General features: G+C 35.6%; 1 protein-coding gene across 1 annotated transcript; it reads left to right on the top strand.

Annotated features, from left to right (window-relative positions):
- The first annotated feature begins 15 nt into the window (after positions 1–15).
- On the top strand, positions 16–26849 carry pla2g7 (phospholipase A2, group VII (platelet-activating factor acetylhydrolase, plasma)). Its single transcript, XM_088939285.1, has 11 exons — positions 16–143; positions 1648–1772; positions 3526–3676; positions 6299–6392; positions 6997–7065; positions 20419–20572; positions 21683–21796; positions 22330–22421; positions 22830–23000; positions 23526–23674; positions 23845–26849. Exons 2-11 carry the CDS (start codon positions 1677–1679, stop codon positions 23958–23960), a joined length of 1206 nt encoding a protein of 401 aa, XP_088795411.1. The 5' UTR covers positions 16–143; positions 1648–1676; the 3' UTR covers positions 23961–26849.
- Positions 26850–27839: the final 990 nt, after the last annotated feature.

Below are 27839 nucleotides of genomic sequence, written 5' to 3'. Positions count from 1 at the left end.
TAGTGGGAGCACTCAGGCCAGTTGGTGAGAGACAGGCGAGTTGTTGTTGTGTGGAAATGATTGGGGTTCTCCCTGGAAGGTGGAATTAATTTTTACCTGACTTTATTACGGAAAAGTTCCCATTTTTTTAAGGAAGAATACAGGTATGCAAGTTGACACCTTTAACATGATTTTGTGAAAAATTTGCTATGCTTTGTCAGAATCGATGTGTTTTTAGTGAAGTCTATTAACTAGGTGTTTAGTCACATTGAACGTATGGGAAATGTAAATCAAATTTTAAATGCTGTTACTGGAGACTTTTTATTTGTAGCTCAGTTGGCAAGCTTCTCGTTATCGATTCCAGTCCAGCAGGATATTTTCTTATTTAAGAAAAAGGTAGCAGTAAAATCAGTCCTTCGCAGATGAAACTGCTCGTGTTATATAACTGAACCTTAAAACTATGTTAAATATTAAATGATTAATCATGTTTCTTGGCTTATAAGTGATGAGACATGTTGATAACTATTAGTACCTTTGGCGACATAGGTAAAATAATGTCACATTAATACATTGACATGATCAGTGCCACCGTGTATTGTCGTTTCATTTTCTTAGAGATTAGTGTAAAATGAATAAGTGAATGGAAGATGATAAACCTTTACCTTATTGTTCTAAATGTTAATAAGACTAACTGTGCAGCAGGGCATTTAACTAGTGCAATCTGAGTGAGGTACAGTGCCTTGCTTAAGGGTACAACAGCAGTTCCCACATAGCCAAAGTTTGAATATTGCCAAATAAAACTTCTGTGGTAATTTGAAGGTGCTTAATGGATGGCACTGTTTACTTAACATCATGGAAGAGCTTTAGAATACAGAGTTGTGTTCACACTGCTCTTGCATCTCATTGTACCCTAGAGGAGTTGTTTCATCCTGTGTTTTCGTATCTTCTCCACTGCCACTCTGCATCTCGCAAAAATGAACTTGTGTTCTGTGTAGGTGTATTTCTGTATCATTTGCAATTCTCTTATGACCAGAGAAAGTGGTCTCAGGAAATTTCAAGGCTGAAGTTTACATGTCTTTATAAAAAAAAAGAGCTTTGCATTTGAAAATTGATTTAAGACAGTTAATTTTACTGTAGAAAACTGTAGAAACAAGCAAAAATATAGCTTTTCAAGTGTTGCTACTATAAAAAGTTAAATATCTGCTTTGAGAATAGCAGATATAGGAGCAGAACAAAAATGTATCATAAAATATATATACCCCAAATAAATGACAGGTTATGCAAAATCATTCCGAGCTCCATTAGGGATTCATGTTACAAAGAGTTTTTTTTTTGCAGTCTCCATGTTTGTGTGTCTACAACATTCAGTATTAGCACTAATGTCAGAGAAATCAAGGAATTAGAAAGGGTTGCTAAAAAAGAGATTGGTGAGGTCTGAAAGTTTTATGATAGCTATTGTCTGCAGAATATATTATACTATTTGCTGTACCAATGTAACTCCCAATGTATTTTTCCTAGTATGTCTCAAGTAGTTTCATGTGCAGTTGTCGACTGAGAGTCATTTTGTTCTCATTTGGCAAAGTTCAAACATTGTGATCGTGAAAGGATTTAATCACTAAGCAAAACATTCTGAGACACCTACTGATGGATGGCGTCTTTGTTTGATAGGTTTGTAATACCAGTTGTGCAGTGGGGACATGGGTAGTATCTGGAGTACTTCCTTGAGAATTCCACCTGGAAAAGGACCAAATCATGTAGGGTGTACAGATCTTATGATGGACCACACACCGCAGGTAGGTTCACAAGATTTTTCTTGTTTAGTTCACATGTACAACAGAACAAAGCCTGAAATGGAAAAGTAAATGCAATTTCCTGGACCAGCAAGTTCCAAGAATTTAAGAATATTTACACATAGGAAAACTACAGTAAAACCTTTTTTTCAACATGTAAAAAGTAAAATGAAACAATCTTATCTAATATTTTCAGGGCATTTATATTTTTTTACAAATAATTTAGTAATGCACTTTTTAAGGTAGGCTAGATTAGTAGATAATTTTGTTACTATTAATCAGTTTTACTTTATAGTTCCCAATAGATGCCCAAAATTGTAATGAAACCTGATGATAGAATCTGATCTTTATTTTAAAAAGTAAGCTTGCATAACACATAACACAAAGAATTTGGAGGTTCTGTTTCACTGGAGATTTTGTAAAATGATGGAAGTTTTAACCATTGTCATTCTTTTTGGGAAGATTTGATACGGTATTTTTCTCAGAAAAAGCACACAGCTTTTTGTACACATAGATGAAGGACATGTCAAGACAAGAAGCAGAGAAAACATTAATTTAGCCTGAGAACTTAATACTGGATATGTATTTGGAATAGACAATGCTATTACATCAATGACACCACTTCTTGTCCTACAGACACTGAAATGGTGGCATGATTTTGTATTTGAAAACACAGAGCTATTTAAAATAGTATAAAATGCACAATCTTTTCAATGCACTAATTCACTCAAATTGGCTAACTTCATCAATAACCATAGCTTTGCAAAGTAGAACTTAGAAAAAGTTACAAAAATGGCTGCCAGATTGACATTTCTTTCTCCCCATTGTCGATACGCAGCCTTTTAGCAGTCAGATCTGCTGATTAAAAACCACTGTCAAAAGTAGTAGTGATAATTATACATATTCCTTAGTATTAAGTTAAATTAATGTTCAAGTGGGTAGGTCCTTGCTTGGACGCTTTCAGAAGTGTTCTGAGTTTTGTAGTTATTTTTATTATTAAAGACTCTGTTTAGGACTGGATGGTGGTGCAGTGGTTAGCATGACTGCCTCGCAGTGCTGGGTACTGTACTTTGCAAGAGAGGACTCCAGTCACAAGCACAGGGAGAACCAGATAGTACCCCAAGGAATTGAACCCCTGAGCCCCAGCACTGTGAGGCAGCAAAGCTACCTATTTTACCACCATTCCACTTAGATATCTGTTAAATATATCATACAATATAGAGTCTTACTTCAGTTGTTTTGATAATGTGAAAAAAAATGCTACTCCAATTTATTCAGTTCACATTTATAGTGTGATCTTATCTCACACATTTACATTAGGCTATGAAGTTGTTTATTTCATTAAGCAAATCATAATAATTGGAAACTTTTTCATTTAAACTTTTTAAATGCCACCACTTCTAAGAATACTTACAGATGTTTATTAATTACTGCAAAACATTTCTCAAGTGCCAAATGAGAAGTACAAATTGAATTCTGATCACCACCAGAACCAGACATGGGTTTAATGAGATACTGTACATTTTAATGAATAAAATGTTTCAAGTATTAAATATTTGTTCAAGGAACTGTTTTTTTAAAATAATATTCTTAGTTCAATTAAAATTGAAATTTACCTGTAAAGTGTTAATATTTTTTGCTGTGATTTTATCAGCATTGGCAAGCTACATAACTTCAATAAACATTTTATGTCATACAGTACTGTACCATAAATTTGTTGTTGGCCATTTTCAATGTGCTTTACCTTTTTTAACAGGGAGCTTTCTTTCGGCTATACTACCCTTGCGAAACACCAACAGGCTATGAAATGCCACGCTGGATCCCCAATAAAGAATACTTTAATGGGCTTGCTGACTTCCTGAAGTTAAACAGATGCCTGTCTGAAAGGATTTTTAACTATCTTTATGGCAAGCAAATATACACATTTTATTTGAAAAAAAGTCTGTGGTTTTTATGTTGCTTATGACACTAACCCAAATTCATATACCATACAAACCAGAAAAACAAAAAAAATGAAATGAAATTAGGAGAAAGTTCATCTTCTCATACTATGTAGTTTTTCTGCACTTGCTGTATAACCGATTCATGAACTTAAATTAGTGCTTCTGATCATCTGCAGATTGTAAATTCCAAACCTAGTAATGGATGCCTTAATGTTTAGAAGCAAAGGCTGCCGGTGTCCAGTGTTGGGTCTGTAATTTGCACTTGTTTGATGGGTTGAAGTTTCGATTTATAGGGGTCAATGAAGTAAAGAGATGGAATTAACCCAGAAGAAGAGATAGGGTGTTGACTCAGCTGGTCAGATTAAAGGCATTGTTATTGTTGTATTTTTAACAAACAGGGGACTTAACATGCTGGAGAGAGAGGGAATAAAAAAGGATACAATTTGGATCCATTATTGTTGTGCTCTGTTGCAGAATGAGTTACTTAAGTTAACACTGTAGTCCCTGTTTCTCATTTCATATATGCATTTATTAAATACAATCCAATTTAACACAGCAATTTAAACTTTGAAAATATTAAAAGTGAAGTCCATGTCAAAATAGTTTATATCAGTGGTTCTCAAACTGTGGTACACGTACCGGCAGTGGTACGTGGAGTGCCGCCAAGTGGTACGCCAAATGACCCTGGAACTGTGTCGTGTGCACTGAAAAATCGGGACGGGTTTTCATATTTTGTATTTTAATACGTGTCGAATACGCAGCGTACGTACTCCGATACAGTGCGCGCTAATACTTCAGTGGACATAAGAGATACTCTGTAATTCTATACCACTCTATAGGAATGCATGCTACGGACGCAAGTGACCAATTGTATTTAAAAAAAGCTACTGTATCTCCAGCAAATAGGGAGAAAGGAGAATGTGCATGATTTTGGAACAATGCCAACGTTGTAAACACAGGAATGCATAGAAATACGTGGTACGAACGCAGGTAATCTTGTGAGCACACGAAAGCGTGATAACAGAAAAATATTTAAGAACTGTTCTAATTTGAGAAAAATACACCGAGCGTCTCTGTGTTTCGCTCCCATGCGCATGAAATAAAAACTTTAAATAAATACGGAAATAAAAACGGAGACGCAGAAAAATGCAAGCTTGCAGATTGCTAAAGCAGGTAAGCTACACTATTTTTGAAGAACCTTATTTACCGTTGGCAAAAGAGCTGACACGTATTATGTGTAGAGAAAAAGCTGCTAAACAGCTCGACCTGCTGCCCCCCTCCCCCTGAAAGACACAGTCACTCATAGAATTATTGAAATGAAGGATTATATCAAAAGTACACTGATAGAGCGCGTTAAGATGAGCAGATGTTTTTCACTGCAATTAGATGAGTCTGTAGTCGATTTGGCCAATTTGCTCGTTAATGTTAGATACGAGTTTGAGGGTACGTCCTATGAGGACTTTCTGTTCTGTAAGACGCTACCAACAGGAACTACAGGAGAGCACATATTTCAGCTTCTGAATGAATTTATCGAAGTTAATGGCCTCGACTGGATAAAATGCGTCTGAGTTTGTACAGACGGTGCTAGAGCAATGACAAGCCGACATAACGGTGTAGTTGCACGAATTAGATAGGTTGCTCCAGAAATTAATGGACGCATTACAACATCCACCGCGAGACCTTTGCGTCAAGAAAATGCCTGACGATTTAAAATCTGTTAGACTCTGTTGTGAATTGTATCAAGGCTCGAAAAATTAATTCACATCTGCTTTACTCAACTAAACAGGCTCACCCCTCTCACTGAAATGGTGCTTTTTTATTAGTTGTTGTTAATGTTTTTTTTCTGTAAAAAACTTTGAGAAGCCACCTTTAAATGCGCTATATCAAATAAAGTTTATTATTATAATATTTATTATATGTATGTGTGAGTGTGTGTGCACGCGCGCTCATATTGGTCATTGAGAATTTCTGGGGTTCCTATGAGATGATGACTTGTAGGTGGTACTTGGATGCTTTGGTTGGATTAGGGGTGGTACTTGGTCCAAAAAGTTTGAGAACCACTGGTTTATATAATTAATATTTTAAGATTTATTTTGGAAGAAAAAAAGGTTTTGAAGGCTTTATTACTTTTACTACAGTGTTCAGTATAAAGTCTACACCACACAATACAGTGCAATACACTCCAGTTCACTGTGCTGTTATCTCTGGTATTTTCCCTTAGAGATATGCATCATTAAAATTGAGAAATAACAACTGGGGAAATTATAAGATGTTTCAACTCTCTAGACCATTTTTGTACCTTTGTCAGCTTGGTTATGAAAACTACTCTGTTAGTCTAATGTGTCCCCGTACACATTACATGAATATTTTGTAACTTAAAAAGAATGTGAAGTCCATGTGTGTATAACCTTTTACAAAAATGAGAATATTCTTTATTTGCTCTTTTGACTTATTTATAGATTTTACTAGCTTAATTACTATACTATAATTGTGCTACTGTAAATAACCATTATACTAATAGTGATAATCAGACTCCATATTTCAGTTTCATTCTATTAATGCAGTGCTTTTATTTTTCCCCATCAGGATCTTTTACAATTCCCACTGCATGGAATGCACCTTTTAAACCTGCAGACAAATATCCACTAATTATCTTCTCTCATGGACTGGGAGCTTTCAGGTATTTTTAGTCACTTATTTGTTCAATAGTGGTTGAACTGCAGTTGTTGAAGAGTCTTTTTTTTCTGCGACTATTGATTCAATTTTTTTTTTCGTTTTCACTAAACTAATACTTATCTGATGATATCAATAATGTGTTATGTTTCTATACAGTACTTGTAGGAGGAAATGCCTTGCTTGCTTTTTCGTCATATATCAGTACAAAATACAGAAATGATTGTCTTATACATTTTATGAGAATGAAGATATAGATGGTTTTTAATTAAACCATAAATCTAAGAAAAAGATGAAGCACACCATGAAACAATTAGTTAATATAGGAAATGAATACAGTTCTCAGGGTGTAAGTTAGAACCGAAAAGGTGTGGTATATTCTGCTTCCTTAGGTTCTTCTTACTTACAGTACAAAGACTTTCTGCATTTGAAATATTTCATGCAGATCTCTGTATACTGTATATATTGACTGCACCTGTCAATTGGATGAATTGAGCTGTAGTTCAACTGATTGCCAGTATTGAAAGTAGGCATTTTGTCATTGCAAACTTATTTGTAAATGCTCAATAAAACTTGTAAATTAAGGGGAGTGCCTTTTTTTTTCTTTTTAGGACTCTTTATTCAGCTATTTGCATAGAAATTGCCTCCCGGGGTTTTATCGTTGCCGCTGTGGAGCACAGGTAAACCTTTCAAGAATGTCTTTTCATCACAATTCAGCAATGGAAATATTACTTGGTTCCACATTCTCAAAGAAAATTATGACTTTGGGTAATAGAGACTAAGAGTAGTGCCTGGGAAGAGAATTATGCCGATTCAACAGTAGCCGTTGTTAAAGAAACATGCTAAATGTTTCTGGGTCATTGACTAAATTGAACAATGGCACAGGATACTCCGTAAATACAGATGACTGTGGTGTTATTTGTCTCAAAATAAGTGTGCTGGAGGTCTGCAGACAATAGTATAAACTAGGTCATCACATTTTAGCAGAATGGACTGCTAGGACCATATGGATAACATAAAGGCCCTAGTGTGATGTGTCATGTGTGATGCTGAATAACCTCACTCTGTAGAGTAATGGCTGTACTACACTAGCTACACTGTTCAGCTGTGCATGTGCTTTGTCACCATTTGAATGTACATAATGTCACTTAACATGACTTTAGTATGATTTGACAGCATGTATGATGGGGGGAAAAAAAAACAATTGTATCTACAACAACCCTGTAGATAATGCAGAAAATCTGACAGAGTTGATGATGAAAAAAAATTAAGATTTGAATTTGAATGTCAAAGTTTTATTATTTCATTAATATTAACATTTCATTTAAAAATACTTATATGAATAAAAAAGATTTTTTTTTTAATTTGGCGGTAGGATGATAGACTAATTCCAAAATTTGTCATTGTCTCAGAAACACAGAGTGGAACCTCCTTCAGCTTCTGAGCTATAACTATAATTAGTTATATGATGGGTGTATATAACTAATTATATGATGGGGGTTCATTAATTAAGGAAGTGTGATAAAAAGAATATGATTCTAATTATAGAATAAATAATAAATTTATAGAACAATTCCTTTCGATTACATGAAGCCAAAATGTCAGTTATTTAGTGTCAACAAGAATTTTTTGTACTAGTTAATGTAGAACTTAAAAAATTCAACCAAATTAAATTAATAAGGTAGTAATAAAGAGATGTATTAGTTATTAATTAGACATTTAATATTTTTTTACTTTATATAGAGAACATAGCACCTTCAGCTATGGAGTTGTTGCAACTGGCTGTGACTATAATCAAACAAGTAATGACTACACATGCTAATAAACCTCCCAGTGCATTTGTATAAGTCTGGGGTCTCTCTGGAAGGTTTATACAGATATAGCCATTCAAAACAAGCGGGCGATACCGCATTATTTTGCGGTGCACTTTACGCAGTCTACCGCGAGTTACCGTAAATTCTCCTATAGTACCGCAAGTAAAATAATAGTATCTGGAATTTCCGCAAGGTGGAGCTAATAAAGCTCAACCTCTCATGTTTGAGCTGTCGCCATCAAAGTCTTTAACGAAGATATTACTAATAGTATTAATAATGAATGACCTTGACAAGCTGTAAACTCAAAGTATTGCCCTGGTCCACATTCTTTTTTTCATTGACCGTCTCTGTAAAAGTAACACCGCAGCATTTCGCAATCACGCATTTGTTTCCAATCATGCAAAGTACGGTAATTTTTGAGAATCTCCGATTCACCATGCCTTTCACATGCTCATAAAAGAGATTGATTTAGGAACATAAACGTATTACTGTATGCAAACTGTACTGTATACAGTATGTATATGTATATTTAATGTCTTTACTGTGCCCGTTTAAGTATTGAATATTTATATGGAATTTTACCACTGAAGGGAAATCTTAGTAGCTGAGCATAAAAAGAATAGGAGCATACTGTAACGCATGTGAAGGCCATAAACGATATTAATTTTGGAACATAAACATACAGTATATGGCTGGTCTCGGTACTTTAAAGAAAACATACACACCAGTATTCCATTTCTCCCTAAACATTTTAAGCATCGAAGTCTTTAACTAACGTGATACCGGAGTCAACAAGCATACTTTTAGAATTTGATTAAAAGGAAATATAATATGGAATCGCGTATCTAAAGAAATTAATAACGATATAATTATATTCATGTACCGCAACACAAGAATAGTACACGCTGTACGATGTCTGTTGATAATGTTTGTAGGGCTTTTTCAACACTCCTCATGTGACTGTGCCAGTGGCGCTGTGGGTTAGGTTCCTGACTCCTACATCACACGTTGTGTGTTCAAATCCAGCTGGAGCCATGACTTTTTTTAACAAACATTTCTTTGAAAAAATAAAACGTTTCCCTGGCTCAGAGATTAAATAAAACTTCACTCGCACCAAACAAATTTATATTTCTAAATATCACAACATGATCGAATTTAAGTCATTTTAATAACAATGAATAGTCACCTATGCATTACAATATAAACATTTATATTGATTTAAATCGCGTTTATATCGCCTTTATTTAAAACCCATAAATAAAGCTGATACTGTTTAGACTTTTAATTATTTAAAACTGTATTACAGCAGCACAATGCACAATGCAACGTAAATCGCTATCTTTGTCTTGTGCGTAATAATGTTCACCTCTCTGTCCAGCAAATTAACAATAGTAATAATAATGAAATTTATTGTATATGGCGCCTTTAAAGGTGGCTCCTCAAAGCGCTTTACAGGATAAAAACAATAACAACAATACTGTTAGGCTGGGCAAACGATTTTTTTTTAAGAAATACAAAATGAGATATAATGATGTGTTCCGGCTTAGACATTAACGAAGAGCATAACACGTGGGCGGTGTAGCGGTCGGCTCTGGCTTTCCCATCTATACCGATGCACTGCAAGTACAACTCCCCTCTCTGCGGGAGTGCTGGCTGTGACGAATTAAACCGGTTTCACAGGTATTTTCAAAGTAGAAGGGGGCGAGATTTTCCAGCAAAAGACACCTCCCCCCCTCCAAAACCCAATAAGTACAGTACTTACTAGTTAAGAAAGCTAGGCTCCTCAATGAAATCGCTTTAACATGCTAATGCGTTGGTGTAACAGTCCGGGCGTGGCAAGCTTCTAATGTCAACCTGACTACGGCGAAAGGAACCTTTCTTTCATTTGAAGACAATGAACATATTTTAGCCCTAAATTAATTAATAGCAAACATGGTTTACATAAAAGACATTTTTCCAAGAAAGTTTAGCCTTTGTCACTAATGAAACCACTAAATAAAGACATAAATATAGAAATCTTAAGATTTTTAAAATACATGTTTTTGTTAAAATTTATTTAAAAATAAAAACGATTACGCCAGTGGAGAGAGAGAACAGGGGAGGGATGTTGGTTTTGCATAAGGGGCGGGGCTATGGAAATTAGGTCTATTTGGGAATGTGGAGTTACATGTTCTGGCTGTTTGTGAATTATCGTTGTTGAGTATGGAGTGTTAAGTTATTGATTTTGTGTAATGCTTTATGTTGAAAATTGAGGTGGATTTTGTTTATGATAAAGAGGATAAACTGGGATGGGAGGAGGGTTTGGTTTTGCATAAGGGGCGGGATTATGATAATTGGAGGAATTTGAGAGAGTTTAATTGTTTGATATACTTGATTTTGTATTGTGCTTGTTATCTATGTTTTTGGTTGGTATTATGTTTATATGGTTGTTTTTGTTGGTTGGTCGTTATTATGGTTATTATGTTTATTGTGTCATTTTTGATTATCGGATGTAATAATCAAAAGAGAGAGAGAGCGAGCGCCTTCTTTTTACTTTTGTAGCCAAAGGGCCTTGCAGATCAGATTCCCTTCCCCCTACGGAAAGACAGACACATGTTTTCACAGTTTAGAAGCCAGTCTTCAGACGCAGGCGAGCGAGCAGCCCCTAGATAAAACATCAACTTTATTTAAACTCCAACGAAAGTATTAATGGTTTTTTAAATCACATTCTAAAAGTATGCTTGTTGACTCCGGTATCACGTTAGTTAAAGACTTCGATGCTTAAAATGTTTAGGGAGAAATGGAATACTGGTGTGTATGTTTTCTTTAAAGTACCGAGACCAGCCATATACTGTATGTTTATGTTCCAAAATTAATATCGTTTATGGCCTTCACATGCGTTACAGTATGCTCCTATTCTTTTTATGCTCAGCTACTAAGATTTCCCTTCAGTGGTAAAATTCCATATAAATATTCAATACTAAAACGGGCAGAGAGATAGACAGACAGAGAGAGAGAGAGAGAGAGACACCAAGGGGTGCGGAACCAGGGAACTATTTACATGGAAAATGGGCGATCTCCCCAGACTGTATGCCCGTTTTACTGTTACCTGGATACCTCTTGGGGGATATCCTCTATATACTCTTGGGGGGAATATCTTCTTGGGGGATATTCTAACAACAAGTGATTATAAGACGATCTGTCAAAGTGCAATGAAATACAATATGCTGGACAGTATGCTTCTCAAAGCGCTTTACAGGATAACAACAATAACAACAACAATTTTACAAGTCCTGGGAAGAAGAAGTTCAGGTGGGTAGCTGCGTCAACATGCGTAGGCTGCAAAGGAACAAGTAATAGGTTTATTCCATGCTGAAAAAAAGAAGAAAGAGAACACAACGTTTCGGCCGTGGAGCCTTCTTCAGGTGTGAGAGAGACGGCAGTAGGCAAAGGTAAAGTAGCGGGAGAACAAAGGTTGGGAGGGAGGAGGAGTGAGAGGCGGAAGCAGGGGACAGAAAGAGAGGCCAATCAAGAGGTGTGAAGTCAGAATGGGTGCAGAGAGGTGTGAAATGAAACTTCCAATGAATGGAGAAAATTTAAAAGAACAGTAGTCTGTCGTTAAGAGAAGGGAGAATGTGTGATCCTAGCTGCAGAATAATTTTGGTTTCGGTGGTCTTTCTGATGTATGAGTTCGGAAAACCGTCTTTGAGAACACAGACAGAGAGATTAGAGTGGTCGTGGCCGTCAGAGGTGAAATGAGAAACAATGGGTTTGGAGAGATCTTTAATCTTCACAGCCCTGACGTGTTCTCTGAAGCGGTCTCCGAGTCTCCTTCCTGTTTCACCAATGTAGATGGCTGGGCATTTACTGCAAGAGATACAGTAAATAAGGTTGCTGGAGGTACAAGATGCTGTCTGGGTGATCCGGAATTGTCCTGAGGGGCCTTGAATGAGTGTGGTGGTGGATGTGTACTTGCAGGTGATACAGCGAGTTCTGTTGCAAGGTGATACAGGTGATACAGCGTGTTACACCAACACATTAGCGTGTTAAAGCGATTCCATTGAGGAGCCGGGCGCGATAATTGTTTTGTTCCTTGATACAGTATCTGATCTGCAAGGCCATTTGAAACAAAACAAAAACTAAAAATAAGATACAATCTACAGACATTCACAACATAAACATATCTTAAAACATTTACATATATTGTTAAATTATTACTTTAGATATATACTTTAGGTTACTGAAACAGCCATCTTTAACCATTCCGTGTCTGAGTCGCTGCAGGTAGAGACACGTTCGAAAAAAAGTTCATCCCAGCTACAATACATTATTTTTAATATTTTTGTGGTAAGAGGGAGCAAAACATCAGTATTTACTGCTAGTAATTAGTGTACGATCTATAGTTGAAATCTGAGCCTACATAAAAAGAAAAGGCATTTTCAGAGAGCAATTACGCTGTGTTTATGTAGAATAAGTGATTAGGTTTATGAGCAATCTAATTACTTATTCGTTTAAAACGCTATATAAAATAAAGTTTATTATTAATTTGCTGGACAGAGTGGTGAACATTATTATGCATAAGACAAAGATAACGATTTACGTTAAAAGACATTTAATTAAACACAGGTTTGTGATTTAAATGGGAATGGGGGTGACGGGAACTCTTAATCTAAATAAAAATAAAATAAAACAGGTTTTGATAGTTAATAACCACTTTTTATGCACGAAACACGGGTGATTTTTCTTCCTCCTGATCAGTTTAGAAATCTGTGTACGCTGTAAGGTTTTTACTTCTTAATTAAACTTTTAAAACACACGTTTCGAATAGAAAGAAATTCTCTTCCTGGTACAGTATGTATAGCAGACCAGCACGTCTTTTTTCTCCAATCAGAGGGGTGTCAGATGGTGTCAGCCAATCACCATTCTGAAGCCCTACCGTAATCTCTGGTATAGGGAGACCCCAGAATTCTGTCCCATCGTGTAGATAGATGATAGATACTTTTATTGATCCCGTGAGGGAAATAAAGTAAATCATTTTCATTTTAGGAAATTATTAAACGCTCGGTTAAAAGCAAAGGAGATTGTCTGTTATAGTGGACATAAAAACAAGAATTTGCTGCGGCGTTATTGGAAACCCAAATTTAACAGAAAATCGCTGGCATTATATCCTAGAAGACACAGACCGGCGCCAGACCGGGAGAATGCCCGGAGCGTAAAAGAAAATGCCTGATGAACTAGGGATTGGACAGTTTCCAAGTGCTTGTACAATCGATGGAAATGTTCAAATAAATGTGCAAAAGAAATAAACAAAATAATAATTTATTTCTTTATCATATTGGCTAGCTAATGTCCTCTCTTTGCTAGTTAGTGGCTGTGTTTCTACATTGGGTAGCAACGGGTGACTGTTCTCAGGCGGAAGATGTAAACAGCTTAATTTTCGTGTTAAATAATTTTTTTAAATTAAAATTCATTCTATACAGCAATCGCATATTTGGGTACCGTTTCATAAAACTTTCATGCTTAAAATGTTTAGGGAGAAATGGAAGACTGGTGTGTATTTTTTCTTTAAACTACCAAGACCAGCCATACACAGTACAGTTTACATACATACAGTAATGTTTATGTTCCTAAATTAATATCGTTTATGACCTTCAGATGCGTTATGCTCCTCTTCTTTTTATGGTCAGCTACTAAAATTTCCCTTTAGTGGTAAAATTCCATATAAATATTCAATACTAAGCGGATTAAAATGTGCACAGTAAAGAGATTAAATGATTAAATCTTTTCACTACCAACCAATGCACCACGAGTGCCCCTGTCGGTCATTTTGGCCAGCCAATCACTTACCGCGGTGCCCTGCGGTGGCTTGTGGGTAGTTTACCGTACTGCGGGTTTGAACCGTGCATTTTGAATGGCTGCATCTGTATATAGAAATTATGTGTTTAGTCTATAAAGCCTTAAGAATCTCTGCTTATGTAAACTGCCTTGCATGTATGTACAGTGCCTTGCAACTATATTCAGAACCTTCCATGTCAAGGATGCTGGTAAGGGCTACATATGTTTAGCATCCCTGCCCAAAAAGGATGTGCTGGGTAGGATTATATACTGCTGTTACTAGAGATTATAGTTGTTATGTGAGAGACAACAGCGTAACAGTGAAAGAAAAAAATAGAAATTGGAACAGGAAATTACGAGAGTGCTTTTATGGCTGTTAAGAATCAGTTAAATGCAATTACTTGCTATCCTGGAGTTTGAATATACAATTTATTAATACAACACTAAAACATGCATTGCAAAAAAGCAAGAACAACAATATATGTGTGAATTTCTCTGTCATGATACAAATGATCGATCATTCATTCCATTCATTTAGGGATTAAAAAAAGATCAGAAGTAATAACATCAAGGTTAAATGCATCAACTATAACATTTTTTACTGTATACCCCTTATTTTAAATTAGTCTCATATAATTAGTAACATTAGTGTGAATATTGAAGTTTATACTCAAAGACTCACTGCCTAGGCATTAGTTGTAGAGTTTAAACTTTCTGCTGAAGATGGAGCTGGTCTGCATTTGTCTCAGCTGTCTAATCCCCTTCAGCCAGTTAGTTCTGTGTTCTTTAGTTTGGTACAGAGCTCAGCTCCTCAGGAGAGTTAGCATTGCACTGGAGTTTGTTTTTAAAACTAGTCTGTGCCCGGGATCTGACTCAGGTCTGGCTGCAAGTGAGACAGGTGGGAAGAATGTCTGGGCTCTGGGTTTCTTCTGGGCTATAGAGCCATTACCAAATATACTCTAACATTCAGACAGTTGAAAAAAGGGTCCAACCATCTTAATTTATTTGATCACGTAAACTTTACAATTGTCTTATGAGACACAAGATTTCTTTTGTTGCAGAGAGAAGGTTGGGCTGATTTCTATTTATGTACAGACTCACTCTATCTTAGTCAGGTATCTTGAACTAAAGTTAAAAGTCCTGATTTGGGCAACAGTGGCTACAGACAAGTGGTTGATGATGTTGTCAAATTGCCCAGGTTCAACTGCGAGAGCAGAGCCAAGAAAGAGAGTTGTGTAGTAGTACCTTTTGAAACCTGGAAATGATGTTTTTGTGATTGGATGTGTTGTCCTCAAGTGTCTTTCTGCATGCTGCATGTTTCTCATTGTTTGATCATTCTTTGGGGGACAGAGTGTGAGCTCTGACCCAGGGGCTTATTCAAGAGGATATCCCTTGCAATATACCGGACTGAGAGGAGATCTGTTGAACAATTGATCATTAAAGAGAATGAACCATACCATTTTATAATATCTAGGTCTGCGTTACAGGTTTGTGATATGCTGCTTATCGAAGAGGCCCGTTTCTTACTGGTTTTCACAGAGGCCTGAGCTGCTAGGGTGATTTTCTGGTCTTTAATTTTGAGCGTAATACTATGCCTTGGTGTTACTCTGATGTGTATATAAACAGTATGGGTTACATGGTTTACATTTATGGGTTAAGGTTAAGTTATGGTTATACAGGTTACAGGAGATTGTTATAATTCTGGTTGACTGTTTATGGTGGTGGGTGTGTTCTCTGGTTACTCATTGGTGTGGAAGAGGAAAGGGTCTGATTCATGGTTAAGGTTAATGATTAATAGTTTATATGTTGCAACCTTTGTTCTCTGTGGAATGGTTTATGGTTATTGTTGTTAACAACCCTTCTTGTGAACTTGTTAAGATAGGGTTGTCACCAAATGCCTGGGTGTCCAGTCCTGGAGTTGGTGTGATCTAGATGTGCTTAAGAGACTTCAGGTTACAGTTTTTCCAAAGCAGCAAAACAACAGGTCAGTAGAAGAAAACCCAGCTGCAGGTCAAATTAAATTCACGTAGCTAGGAAATGCTGAGTCACAAGGTCTGAATGGCTGATGGAAGAGTTGCTATGGTTGTCACTTCAGTGATAAGCGGGGACAAGGCTACACCATCTCAAATCCCACATCTAACAGATGTTGTTCTTTTGGTTATGAGCTATATTGGGTTTGCATCTAACAACATGCCTTGCATTTAGTCCAAACGGTTATATTTTAGTTTTGTCAGACCGTAAAATATTTTGTTATATGGGTCCAGAATTTCTGCAGTGTTTTTCGCATACTTCAAATGGGATTTAAGATGGATTTTTTCAAGTATCTGCTTCTCTTTTACCACCATGCCATACAGTACAGGTTTGTAGTTTGCTTGGGATGTTGTTGTCACACGTGCACACTTTAAACAGTCGTGGTCATAAAACCCTGTAGCTGTTTCTCAAAGTTGCCATTGGTCACTTGGTAGCCTTTCTGATCAGTTTTTCCTTCTTGCTTGGTCATCTAGGCAGGGTGCAGTGGTGCCATACACTTTCTACTTCATAATGATTATTTTGGCCATGCTCTGGGGGATATTCAAGACAAGACCAACTCAGATTTTCCTGAAATTCACATAACATTTGGTCTGTGGAGGAAGAATCTGAAGCAAAATATTTAAATTAATCACAGTTTTTTAGATGAGATCATTTGGGGGCATTGGCATTTTTTCCTTACTAGGCTTCCTTGAAAACATTGCTAATCTATACATAAGAAAACGTACGACAGAGAGGTCATTCAGCCCATTTAACACATTAGGGACTCTTAGTGCATATTTCATACAACATATAAAACTTTTGGTATCATTTTAATGCTCTTTGTACAGTATGTCCCAGTAGATCAATTATTTTTGGAGTTTGCTAAGAATTGATGAATATTATTCCACAAACACATGATTTTATTGCAAAATTGTAATCATTTTATAAAGAAGTAAATAATCCATTAAAGGAGATGAATATTTTGCCCTAGGTGAGAATTAATGCTTTGTTCTTATGGATGCTGCACAAGGTTTTCAGGGAAGCGGTGATTGGGCACCTGTGCATCTATTTGTGTGCTATAATTGCAATTTTCAAGAACATGTCAGTGTCACAAATTGCAGGCTATAGACAACACGATAGTGTGACAGTGCACCTCTTTCATAGTTTGCTCATTAGTCATCTGTGTGACGTGATGCAACTTCCACCCAAATAACATTTTCTATGTCTCAGATTGGGCTGCATTAACATATAAAAACAGTAAACACTGTCAATTTTTTCATGGTGAGGATTTTGGAATCCAGTCAGTGACATTTACTAGTCTCAAGTACAGATGCACTTGTGAGACTAAAACAATCATGGGTATTTAGATGTTTCATACATATAAGTAAAGATCCGAGATGAAATTAAAGACATTCCAATAGCTTAGAATCTAACTTTGCAAGGTTGTCGTCTTTTGGCTCAGAACATACAGCTTTAGAAGACATCAGGCACTTTGTCTCAACAGTATATAACAGGAAGTGGTGGTTTGGCAGTGTGCTGGGGTTTTTCTACAATGCACTTAATTGACCTTTCTTCATTCAGCATGACCTGCTTGCATATTTTCATATCCTAGAATTCATGCTAAACTTGTGATATCTAAGAAATATTTTGACAGTATTAACTTTTATTACTTTTTATTACTTTTAACAGTAATAGGAAGAAAGCATATGTTAGAAGATGACATGGGTAAAAGCAAATAAATATTATACAATTAGCTAAAAACAAAGGCCAGTAATAATAATTAATAATTGCGTACACTTATATAGCACTTTTCTGGACACTCCACTCCTACATTACATCGACCACCACCTTGATGATGCGACAGCAGCCATAGTGCACCAGAAACCTCACCAGTGGGGAGGAGAGGAGAATAATGAAGCCAATTCATAGATGGGGATTATTAGGAGGACATGATTGGTAAGGGCCAATGGGAAATTTGGCCAGGACACTGAGGTTACACCCCTCCTCTTTTCAAGAAACACCCAGGGATTTTTAATGACCACAGAGAGTCAGGATCTCGGTTTTACATCTCCTCTGAAGGACGGTGCCTATTTACAGTATAGTGTCCCCGTCACTATACTGGGGCATTAGGACTCACATGGACCGCTGGGTGAGCACCCCCTGCTGGCCCCACTAACACCTCTTCCAGCAGCAACCTTAGTTTTTCCCAGGAGGTCTCTCAACCAGGTACTGACCAGGCTCAAACCTGCTTAGCTTCAGTGGGTTGCCAGTTGTGAGTTACAGAGTGATATGGCTGCTGGTCTGTAGTATACCATTTGCCCAAATACACTCTTGGGTTCTAAGTAATGTATTGTTTATTCAGAATCCCATTCTATTTGTTGCATTACCTTAAATGATGACTCCTCCCCCTATTAGTTATAGCCTTTACACTAACACATGAGGGGCCCTAATCTGTAATTATGTGCTTAAAGATTAGAGTCTGTAGAACATCACACCAAAAAATGGTCTTTTTGAAAGATTCATATTTCAAAATTATGAATATTAAAGTTTAATACTAATCAATATGTGACAAACCTCAATGATAACCAATCTACCAAGACATTCAAAGAGTAATAAAATGACACTATGATTATGTATGTTGCATATGTAGATCAAGTTATGATGTTTTCAAGGAATCCTAGATTTGAACAAAAAAAATGCATCTCAGTCTATTAGTATGAACTTTCACTTCAAATATTTCCTTCAAAGAAAAACAATAAATTGTTCATGCCAAATACAGGTTGATTACAGACAGAATAACACATTAAAAGACCACCTGTTGTTAAACTGTTAAGAGAGATGTGACAACTAGCTAAATGGTACTTTTTTCAAATTTCCTCTTGTTAGCACTGATAAGATTTTGCTGCATGAACTAAATGTGCAAATATGCATGATCCCTACATCCTGCTCAGACCACAGAAACAACCATGTGCTTTCTTGTTGAAAGCCTTGGATGTTAGTATGAAGGTTACTAGCAATTCAAACACAAGTAACTAGTGTTTCACAGAAATTGTTTTTTTTTTTATTGTCATATCCTAAGTTAAAATCATACACTTGTGTATTAATACACACATTCATCCAGAAATATGACTTTTTTATAAACATATGTAATAGAGACATAGACTCCAATATCACCCCTAAACTCTTGCACTCATCTACAGTAAAAACTGTAATATTGGGACAGTGAATTGAAATTTGTTGTTTGCTGAGCACTATTGAAAATTATATTTGAGATCAAAATACAAATGTAACACAACAGTACAGAATGTTAGCTTTTATTTCTGGATATTTTTGTGCATACATGTTAAACCATGCAAGAACAAAAATGTTGTTGTATTAAAACCTAGCAAATTTCTGGTCAGCAAAAGTATTAACTTAAATACTGAATGTCTCTTCACTGTCCCAATACTTCTAGCACTGTTATAGTCACTTCTAAGCCATTTCAACAATATTCTGGGTCATCAGCACAATTTAGTGTAATGAATGGTGTTGCTAATTGTACTTCCAACTGAATTATTATTGAGATTTTATTTGTCTTCTAATGTACTGTTAAGCAAATTGCATTGTCTTATCTTTTGTTTGTCATCCGCTACCTTCTGTGGGGTTACAGACTGTGCCCAGGCTGAAATGGATTATTGCTCTGTCCATTAGGGAGAGCCAGAGGCAGTTTTTAGAGTTTATAGTTTGGCACTTATGGTCATGTACAGTAAGTGGGTCTGCTTTTGACTGAGATCTGAGCTTACAGTCTATGCTGTGTTTTTTTTTTGTGTACAGGAGTTTGTTTTGTCTGCTAGATGTCTGCTTACTTATGAAAATCTACATTTTCTAAATATTGTAATATTGTGTCTTTTTGAACATCTTTCCAATTAAACTTGCACTTTTTTAACTTAAGATTTTTTTTTTTGCTTCCTGGAGCTACGGAAGGCAGGTTAATCACATATAAGTATCAGTCATAATAACTGAGGGTTTTAACTTATGCCTAGGTCCTTACCAGTCATTCAGAATTAGCAGAAGTTGCTTTACAGTGCTTTACAGAAGTTGGTTGGAATCATAGCCAGTTGCACAGTTGCAACCACTTTGCAGCTGAAGGTGTTGTTTTCTTTTTATGATCTCTCAAAACAACATCTTTAGCTGTTATTATGATCTTACTAATTTGCCCTTACATTTATTTTCTAAATTTACTATATTCATATCAACAATTACCAAAGAAAATGATGCTGAGAAATTCATGTCTATACAGTATGTACTAGGTTCAAGAATTAGGCAGATTTGTATGAATTTCTGTTCTCCATGATAAGGGATCCTTGTGTGGTATAATGTAGTGAAAGTAATTCAGACTATTTTATTCCAATTCAGAGATGAATCTTCTTCAGCCACATTTTATTTTAAAGAGAAATCAAACACAGAACAGGAACAGCTGGTGATATCCCCAAATAACCTTGAAGAGGAATGGATATATTATAGAACTCTGAAACAGGGTGAACCAGAATTTTCACTCAGAAATAAACAGGTAATGTCTACTCCATGTAAAAAAAATATCAAAATAAAATGGTAACTTCCTTGTAAAGCTATTTCATCAAAACAGTATGTCAAAACAGTAAGTGCACAGTATGTCTTTATGTAAAATGAACTCAGTTATGTCTGAAATCAAGAAGACTTACATCAGATATGCTTATCATGTTTAAACACATTTACTGTAAGTCTTTTTACTTATAAAGCTACTGAGTGTAGTTGTGCCTCAGTGTCAGCTGGCAGATAACTTGCTGATATGGTCAGTTTTGTACATATCAGGTGACAGACAAGGAAACCACTTCTCTCTCACACAATAATGGAAGCACTTGACCAGTTTTGTGTGGCAGTCTTAGCTTGTCCACAGTTTTGTACAACTCATGTTCATATGAGTCACATGACATTTCTAGGATTTACAGCAATGACCTAACAATCACATAGACATGATACCTCATAACTGTTTTCGCAAAAGGATTGTGTACACAATTGAGAGTGTTAGATATTACTCTGAATTAATTTGTATAGATTAGTATATATTTTGAACTTTGATAAAAAGGGTGACTCAAAGAATCTTAGAAAAGCCAGTTTGTTATGTGGTTGGAGTGAGGAGCTACATCAAGATACACTGTAATGTTAATGGTTAATTCCATGCAGAAAAGTAGAAACACAATGTTATAGCTGTAGGGCTTTCTTCAAGTGTGTAATTGTAAATAAACCTTTACTTATTCAGATGTTATGTTTTATCTTATTCTTGAAAGTGAGGTAGTATCAGTTTGAAATATGGTGGCTTGTCTTGGCTTCAGGGCTGGGGTCGTTCCCCAGTTTTTCCAATGAGTGCAATAAAAATTGTACCAGATTTTGTTCTTCAATGAGAAGCATGAGTTTAATGAGTACGGTAGATCACTTGGAATAATTTCAGAATTTAAAGTACAGATCAGGTATACATTTGTACTTTTTGTCAAGTTGTACTCTAATTAGTTGTAGTTCTAATTTAATTTTCTTCTTAGAAATGATAACCAGAAAGATGCATTTTTCCTGAGCAGCATGATGTGCACACTAGATAAATGAGTGTATTTTATTGCTGTATATTTTGATATAATTTATTCTACAGGTGCAACAAAGGGCTAATGAGTGCATTAAGGCTTTGAATCTCCTCACAAACATCAACGCAGGAGAACCAGTTACCAATGCACTGCAGTTACAATTTGATTGGTCCAGGTTAAAGGTAACAAAAACACCCCCGCAATTATAACTTCAAAACAGTGATGTAACATACATTTTACATAAAACATTTAAGTCATTTTGTTTTAATTCACTGGGACCCACTTTCATCTTTTGACATAGTCTGACTTTTTTTCATTTTCTTACAATTGAGAAAAGACCATTTTCGGCCCTCGCTGTGCGTGCCATAACAGGATCTTAAGAAATAGATGGTCTCAGGATAACAGACACACAAAAATACAGCCATAAGGTTAAAATAACAGTGCAGATTATTTACAAGAAAAACAAAGCAGCACCAAAAACAGCAAAAAAATACCTAAACTTCTTCCCAATGTACTTTTCTATCATGCTGGATAGCTAAACTGCTTAGTGGTCTCCCAGCTTTGATTGGGTGTAACCTTGTTTTGTTCCCAAGACTTGACAAGATCGGGAACACTGTTATCTTCATATATAGTTGTGAGAGCCATCAAATTCTTACTTGTGTAAATGTACACAAAAATGTACTTTGTGTTAATGCTTTGGTGTTGTTCTCCACAGGGTTCAATGGATTTGTGTAAAACAGCAGTGATGGGGCATTCCTTTGGAGGCGCAACAGTTATTGAATCTCTCTGCAAGGAGCAAAAATTCAAGTATATTTTATTTGTAATGATATTTTTCAGTGGCTTCAATACCAGTAAAGAGGGTGGTTGGAGATTGTTTAATTTCATTTTTTAAAAATGAACATTCAGACTTGTATAAGTAATAATTTAAAAACTTTTTTAGTGCTTGAGTGTTTGCTTAATGTTACCTTAATAAGGATAGGCACACTATGGCAAACTGACTTCAGTGGTCAGTTTTCAGTATTTGAATTGAGAGAAAATTCTGCTTTATATTATTTTGTGCATATAAAAAAGTAATATATAAAATATAAAAAAATACCACTATCCATTCCATCATGTGACAATAGCACACATTATTCATAGTATTAAACAACATTGTATTTGTAAACAGTATTAACATGGTCACATTAAGCTGATTTCATACTGTCCATTTTGTAGATGTGGTGTTGCTCTAGATGCGTGGATGTTTCCTTTGGATGACGAGGTTTACGCCGGAGTGAACAAACCCATAATGTTCATCAATTCTGAGAAATTCCAGTGGGCCGGAAACATAATTAAGATGAAAAAACTCGATTCTCCAACCATACAGCGGAAAATGATAACCATCAGGTCAGATAAAAAAAGGAAAGATTTTTGAGAAAGATTTAGAAAAAGTAGAAACATGGCATGTTTTGAAACAGTACTTCAACATTATAATAAAGTATTTGAATCTTCTGCTCAATAATTAACTTTGTAGGTCAGAAACATTGAAAGAGGCAAATAGCAAAATTACAGGCAAAAGCAAAACTAAAGCTATTTAAGTTCCTTTTACTATTTATATCTTTAACAATATCTAAAATTATTCAAATGAGCTTTAAAAAGAAAACCACTAACTGCTTTTAGAAAATTAAAGCCTTGAAGAAGTTTTGATTTTTTGTACAATTTAAGCAGTAAGACAGAATCACTGGTAATTATTAACTTAGAGTAAATTACAAATATATTGTAAATTTAAAGTTAATTTGGTAATACCCAGTTATGGCTCAGACAGATCATCATACTGCTATACTAACTAAAATGTAAATTAACTGTAAATTGACAGTTTCTTGCATTGCACTTATTCTTTCCTGTATTTATCATTTCATTTCTTCTTGCCAGGGGATCTGTACATCAGAGCTTTCCTGATTTTACCTTTCTCACTGGTAATTGGATTGGGAAACTTTTAAAGCTTAAGGGAGAAATTGATCCTGAGGTAGCTCTGGATCTTTCCAATAAAACCTCCCTAGCATTTCTTCAGAGACATTTGGGTAAGCATAAAACTACAATAGCCAAACTATATTTTTGGATTTTTAAACTTAATAATAGTTAATTCCCCTCTTTATTTCCTTTTTCCAGCACCATTTTCTTGCATTTGTAATCAACCATCTTGATTTTCCATCCTAAAAATATCAATAAAAATAAAACACTCTCTTTTCAGTTCTGGAAAAGGATTTCAATCAGTGGGACCCGCTAATTGATGGAAAGGATGACAATCTTATTGCCGGCACTAATGTCCACCTGCCTCCGTCTATGGAGATGGAAGAACATTACTAAATACAAGAATTTCTACATTTTTATGTGGTCTCACGGGGCCTCCTTTCCATATACTGTACCTCGCTGAAACTTTGTTCCAGTTACTGTTGCTGTCAAGCTCCAAAGGGTAATGTGCCTTTTTAAATATTAAGCCTTACATTAGACAGGACTGATAGATTCAAAGGTAATGGCCAGTAAACTTTATACGCAGGACTGGACTCGATAATGTAAAATGATCCCTAAAATTAGAATTACATTTCCAATTAAAAATATTCAGGATGATCTTTAAGTCACAGAGATGGTGGTTAGTGTTTCTGCTTTACAGCTCTTGGGCTCTTGACTTGATTTTAGGTTGGCATGCCTTCTGTGTGGAGTTTTCATGCCCTTATTGTTTGCATGGGTTTCCTCTAACCTCCAAAGATGGGCTGCCCGTGTTTCCAAATTGCTCCTCTTTCTCCAAGAGCCTTCTATGAACATCAAGTCATCTTGGCCAGGGTGAGAGACGTTCTTCTAGGTTGCTGCAAACCTATCCAGGATAAGTTGCTTTCTGGTAATGGATGCTTTGACCACAAGTTATAGAGCAGTCAAAGAACCCTGCACAATCTGGGCAGAAGGCAGGGGATTACAATAAAAAAAAAGTCACTGGGTACCCATACCAGAGGGCTAGTCAAGCATGAAGAAACAAGCCAATTCTGATAACTAAAGATCCCTGTCCAAACCTTTTGGAATCCAGTTTGAAAGAAATGTTTTAGGCAGACTTTCTGCAATAACTGTTTGCAGTTATGTTCCATGAGTTTTACATTGCCATCTGGAACTGTATCTAACCTACATGTGCATAGTAGTCAGGTTAAGCAATTTTAAGAAGGTTTAGGATGAGCAAGGTTATAAAGCATAAATCCTCCATCTACCTCAAACTCCTGTTTTGCATTTTATCTGTAATCTCTAGTTCCCAATAGAAGGCAATCTATTAAAGTGTAGTGCTGTCAGAAGAGAACACTTGGCTGTGGGAGACAGCAATTACTGGTATTATGAACTCTCCAAGTCTAATTTTACCCGAATTTGATTTCTTTCAAGTCCTATGAGGTCATCTTAATCAATTCGATAGATTTGTGTTACATTATGCCAAAACAGTCCATTTTGATGCATATAAGGATAGCACACTGTTTAAACTGACACCATAAATGCCTTCTCAAGCAGAATATGGCTAACTCCGGAGAATTTCTCAAAATAACTGACTGCTTTGGTAGTGATTGACATTTACCCTGGCCACAGGCAGTTGTAAAAAACACTATACTTCCATACTGCTCTATGCACTATGGCACACACTAAAAAGCAAAAAGGCTGGTCAATAGGCACATTATGAATGAGTAAATACAGTACGTGTTTTTTTTTTCTATGGTAAGTTAACAGAAAGGTGCTGTTATAGTTTTTGCCACCATGCACCCTGAAAGGAACATCATTTCAAGATCAGTGACAATCTAAAAAAAATAATTGGACCACTCATGTGCCAGACTAAAAAGAAGCACACTATCTAGTGATCACATTATGTTGCAGCTATGAAAGTTTCAGAGATGAGCATGAGCCTTGCTAAGTCACAGCCCCTCAGTCAGGCAAACTACTGTGACCATTTCTATCCAGCAGATATGAATCACTGGAACAGTTGCCTCAGAGAAGGCACCTTCTGAGCTGTCTTTCCCCTACCTAATGCCTCAGCTGCATTACACCTTGAAAAAAAAGCAGACCTCAGTTTTTGTCTGGACAAAGTTAACAGCAAAGGATGTAATCCAAAATTAGTAGGCCAGGCAGAATTAAGCCCTATAGTGTTGAGATCCACAGCAGTTAATGGAATTAAGCCATTTTTCACCTACATGGAATTTGACCCAATATGTGCATTACTGGTTAAATCAAAATGCCGTCTTTGAATTCATACAGTCCAACTTACATCATTGTTTGAAGTCCACAAAACCTGACGATGTTGCAGTGAATATAAATGTACTTAAAATATTCATTGCTATAACAAAACAATATGCAATATATGTAAATATAGTATAAAATTAAGAACAAGCTTTTGAAGTACACAACCATATTGTTCTTTACACTATGCAGCACAGGAAACATTTTGAAAAGTCTTTCACAAAGATGATTATGAAGAAAAAAACATCACATTAAAATGTGCATTGAAGAGCTATCAATTATGTTTGATTCTTACAATGTATTGTTCCTGAATATCAGTATTGTTAGTTACTGACTGGTGTTAGCAAAGTAAGAAATTTTAATTTATCTCTTTAGTTGTATTGTTCCATCAGATATAACAGAAGAACCATTTGTTACAGTATATACATGTATTGCTAGGTCAGTAACATGCCATATATTTTAAGTTACCCAGATTTCACATACCTGTATTGTCAGTTTTTAGAGTATTATTCTTTAAAAAAACTGTAGCAGTTTTCATGAAACCATTGTCTGTGAAACCACAGCAAAATTGCTCTTAAGCAGTGTTTAAAAAATACTCAACCTGCCATTTTTAAGCTTTTCATTACTTGACATCTTATTTTAAGAAGTTTTGATTTTCAAGATCTTAATTTGCCCTTGAAGAGTTCTAATTAAATGTATTTAACATCCGGTCATACTAAATGATTGTTATCCCCATCATAATTCCCTACCGGTATATTAACATCATTCTTTAGGACTGCATTTTAAGAGTTGCACTGTTAATTCCAAAACACAAATTAAGTTACCCCCCCCCCCCCCGACAAGAAACACTTTTTAGAAACCATTATGTACTTTTTACCAAGGTTTTGATACAGTTTGGAAATCTGACAAAAATTAGCTATGCATTGGTGCCAATTTTTAGTTTGTTTGTAATAACACTACTGTACATGTTTTCTAAAATAAAATGATTTTACCCCATTTTTTACTATTATTCTATGGTATCTTCTTAAGACTAACACTTATTTACAGATCTAAGCATTCAAGATCCTAAAGATTGACAAACGGGTAATCCATTCATCTCTTTTTATGAAGCAAGATCCTACAAATCAGAAAACAATTTAACATTACATAATAAAAGACTGACAACTATTTTCCAATCTCTGCTTTTTATTTGGCTTGACTATAAATAAGACAACTTTTGTCAAGAGCATGACAATTCAGTTTTGGCTTCAAGATCAGCAACAAAATTAACACTGGAAACCATGCGTGTACATGGTACAAATGAAACAGCACACAGAAGAAAGCAACGCTCATCTTTCTTGCAGTCATTCAATGTGCTTACATGCAGTGACAGTTCTATCCAAATAAGCAATTTCTGCTATAGACTCTTGAACAAAAGGCTACTTTCCATGAGCACTGTAGATTTTTTTTTAATATTCAAAGCAAAGAAAACCATTTGTATCCACTATAACATAAGAATTTAGAGGCAATAGATGATACAAAAAGGGATCGACACTTTCATGTTAGTTTCTAATAGCCAAGAGCATTTTGAATGCAAAATTTCTCAAATGTTATGACAACTTAGATGTGTATTGTTTTGTTTTCATATCAATTGAATGCTTACTGAGCAACTAAATACTAAATACTCAGTTATCCTATGAATTTATTTTTAAAAATGACAACGATTGTAGGATGTAATCAGACAAATGTTTTTGTAAATACCATTGGAGTGAGAACATTTCAAGGTATGTTTGTTTAAAGTAAATTTAAATACCATAGACTTTAAAGTTATGAATGCGGTTTTCATTACCCGCAATCCCTGTCTACATCATGTTTTGCTTCTACAACAAATACATAACCAAATCAAAATTTAAACCAGTGGTATTTTCTGTTTTAACACTATTTTCTTACAAAGTTGTGGAAAAAAGCTACATTTATTTTGACAAATAACCCAAGAAAAACTCTTAT

The sequence above is a fragment of the Atractosteus spatula genome, chromosome 2, assembly GCF_055471065.1.
Source record: "Atractosteus spatula isolate fAtrSpa1 chromosome 2, fAtrSpa1.hap1, whole genome shotgun sequence".
In the NCBI taxonomy this organism is placed as follows: domain Eukaryota; kingdom Metazoa; phylum Chordata; class Actinopteri; order Semionotiformes; family Lepisosteidae; genus Atractosteus; species Atractosteus spatula.
The sequence above is the reverse complement of the archived record's forward strand: the minus strand, read 5'-3'. Positions and strand labels throughout refer to the sequence as shown.

Excerpts from the sequence above, each read along its gene's own strand:
- pla2g7 (XM_088939285.1), top strand. The coding sequence starts at position 1,677 with ATGGGTAGTATCTGGAGTACTTCCTTGAGAATTCCACCTGGAAAAGGA. Across the intron at positions 20,573-21,682 it reads TTTCACTCAGAAATAAACAG|GTGCAACAAAGGGCTAATGA; the intron begins GTAATGTCTACT and ends TTTATTCTACAG. Across the intron at positions 21,797-22,329 it reads TTGATTGGTCCAGGTTAAAG|GGTTCAATGGATTTGTGTAA; the intron begins GTAACAAAAACA and ends TGTTCTCCACAG.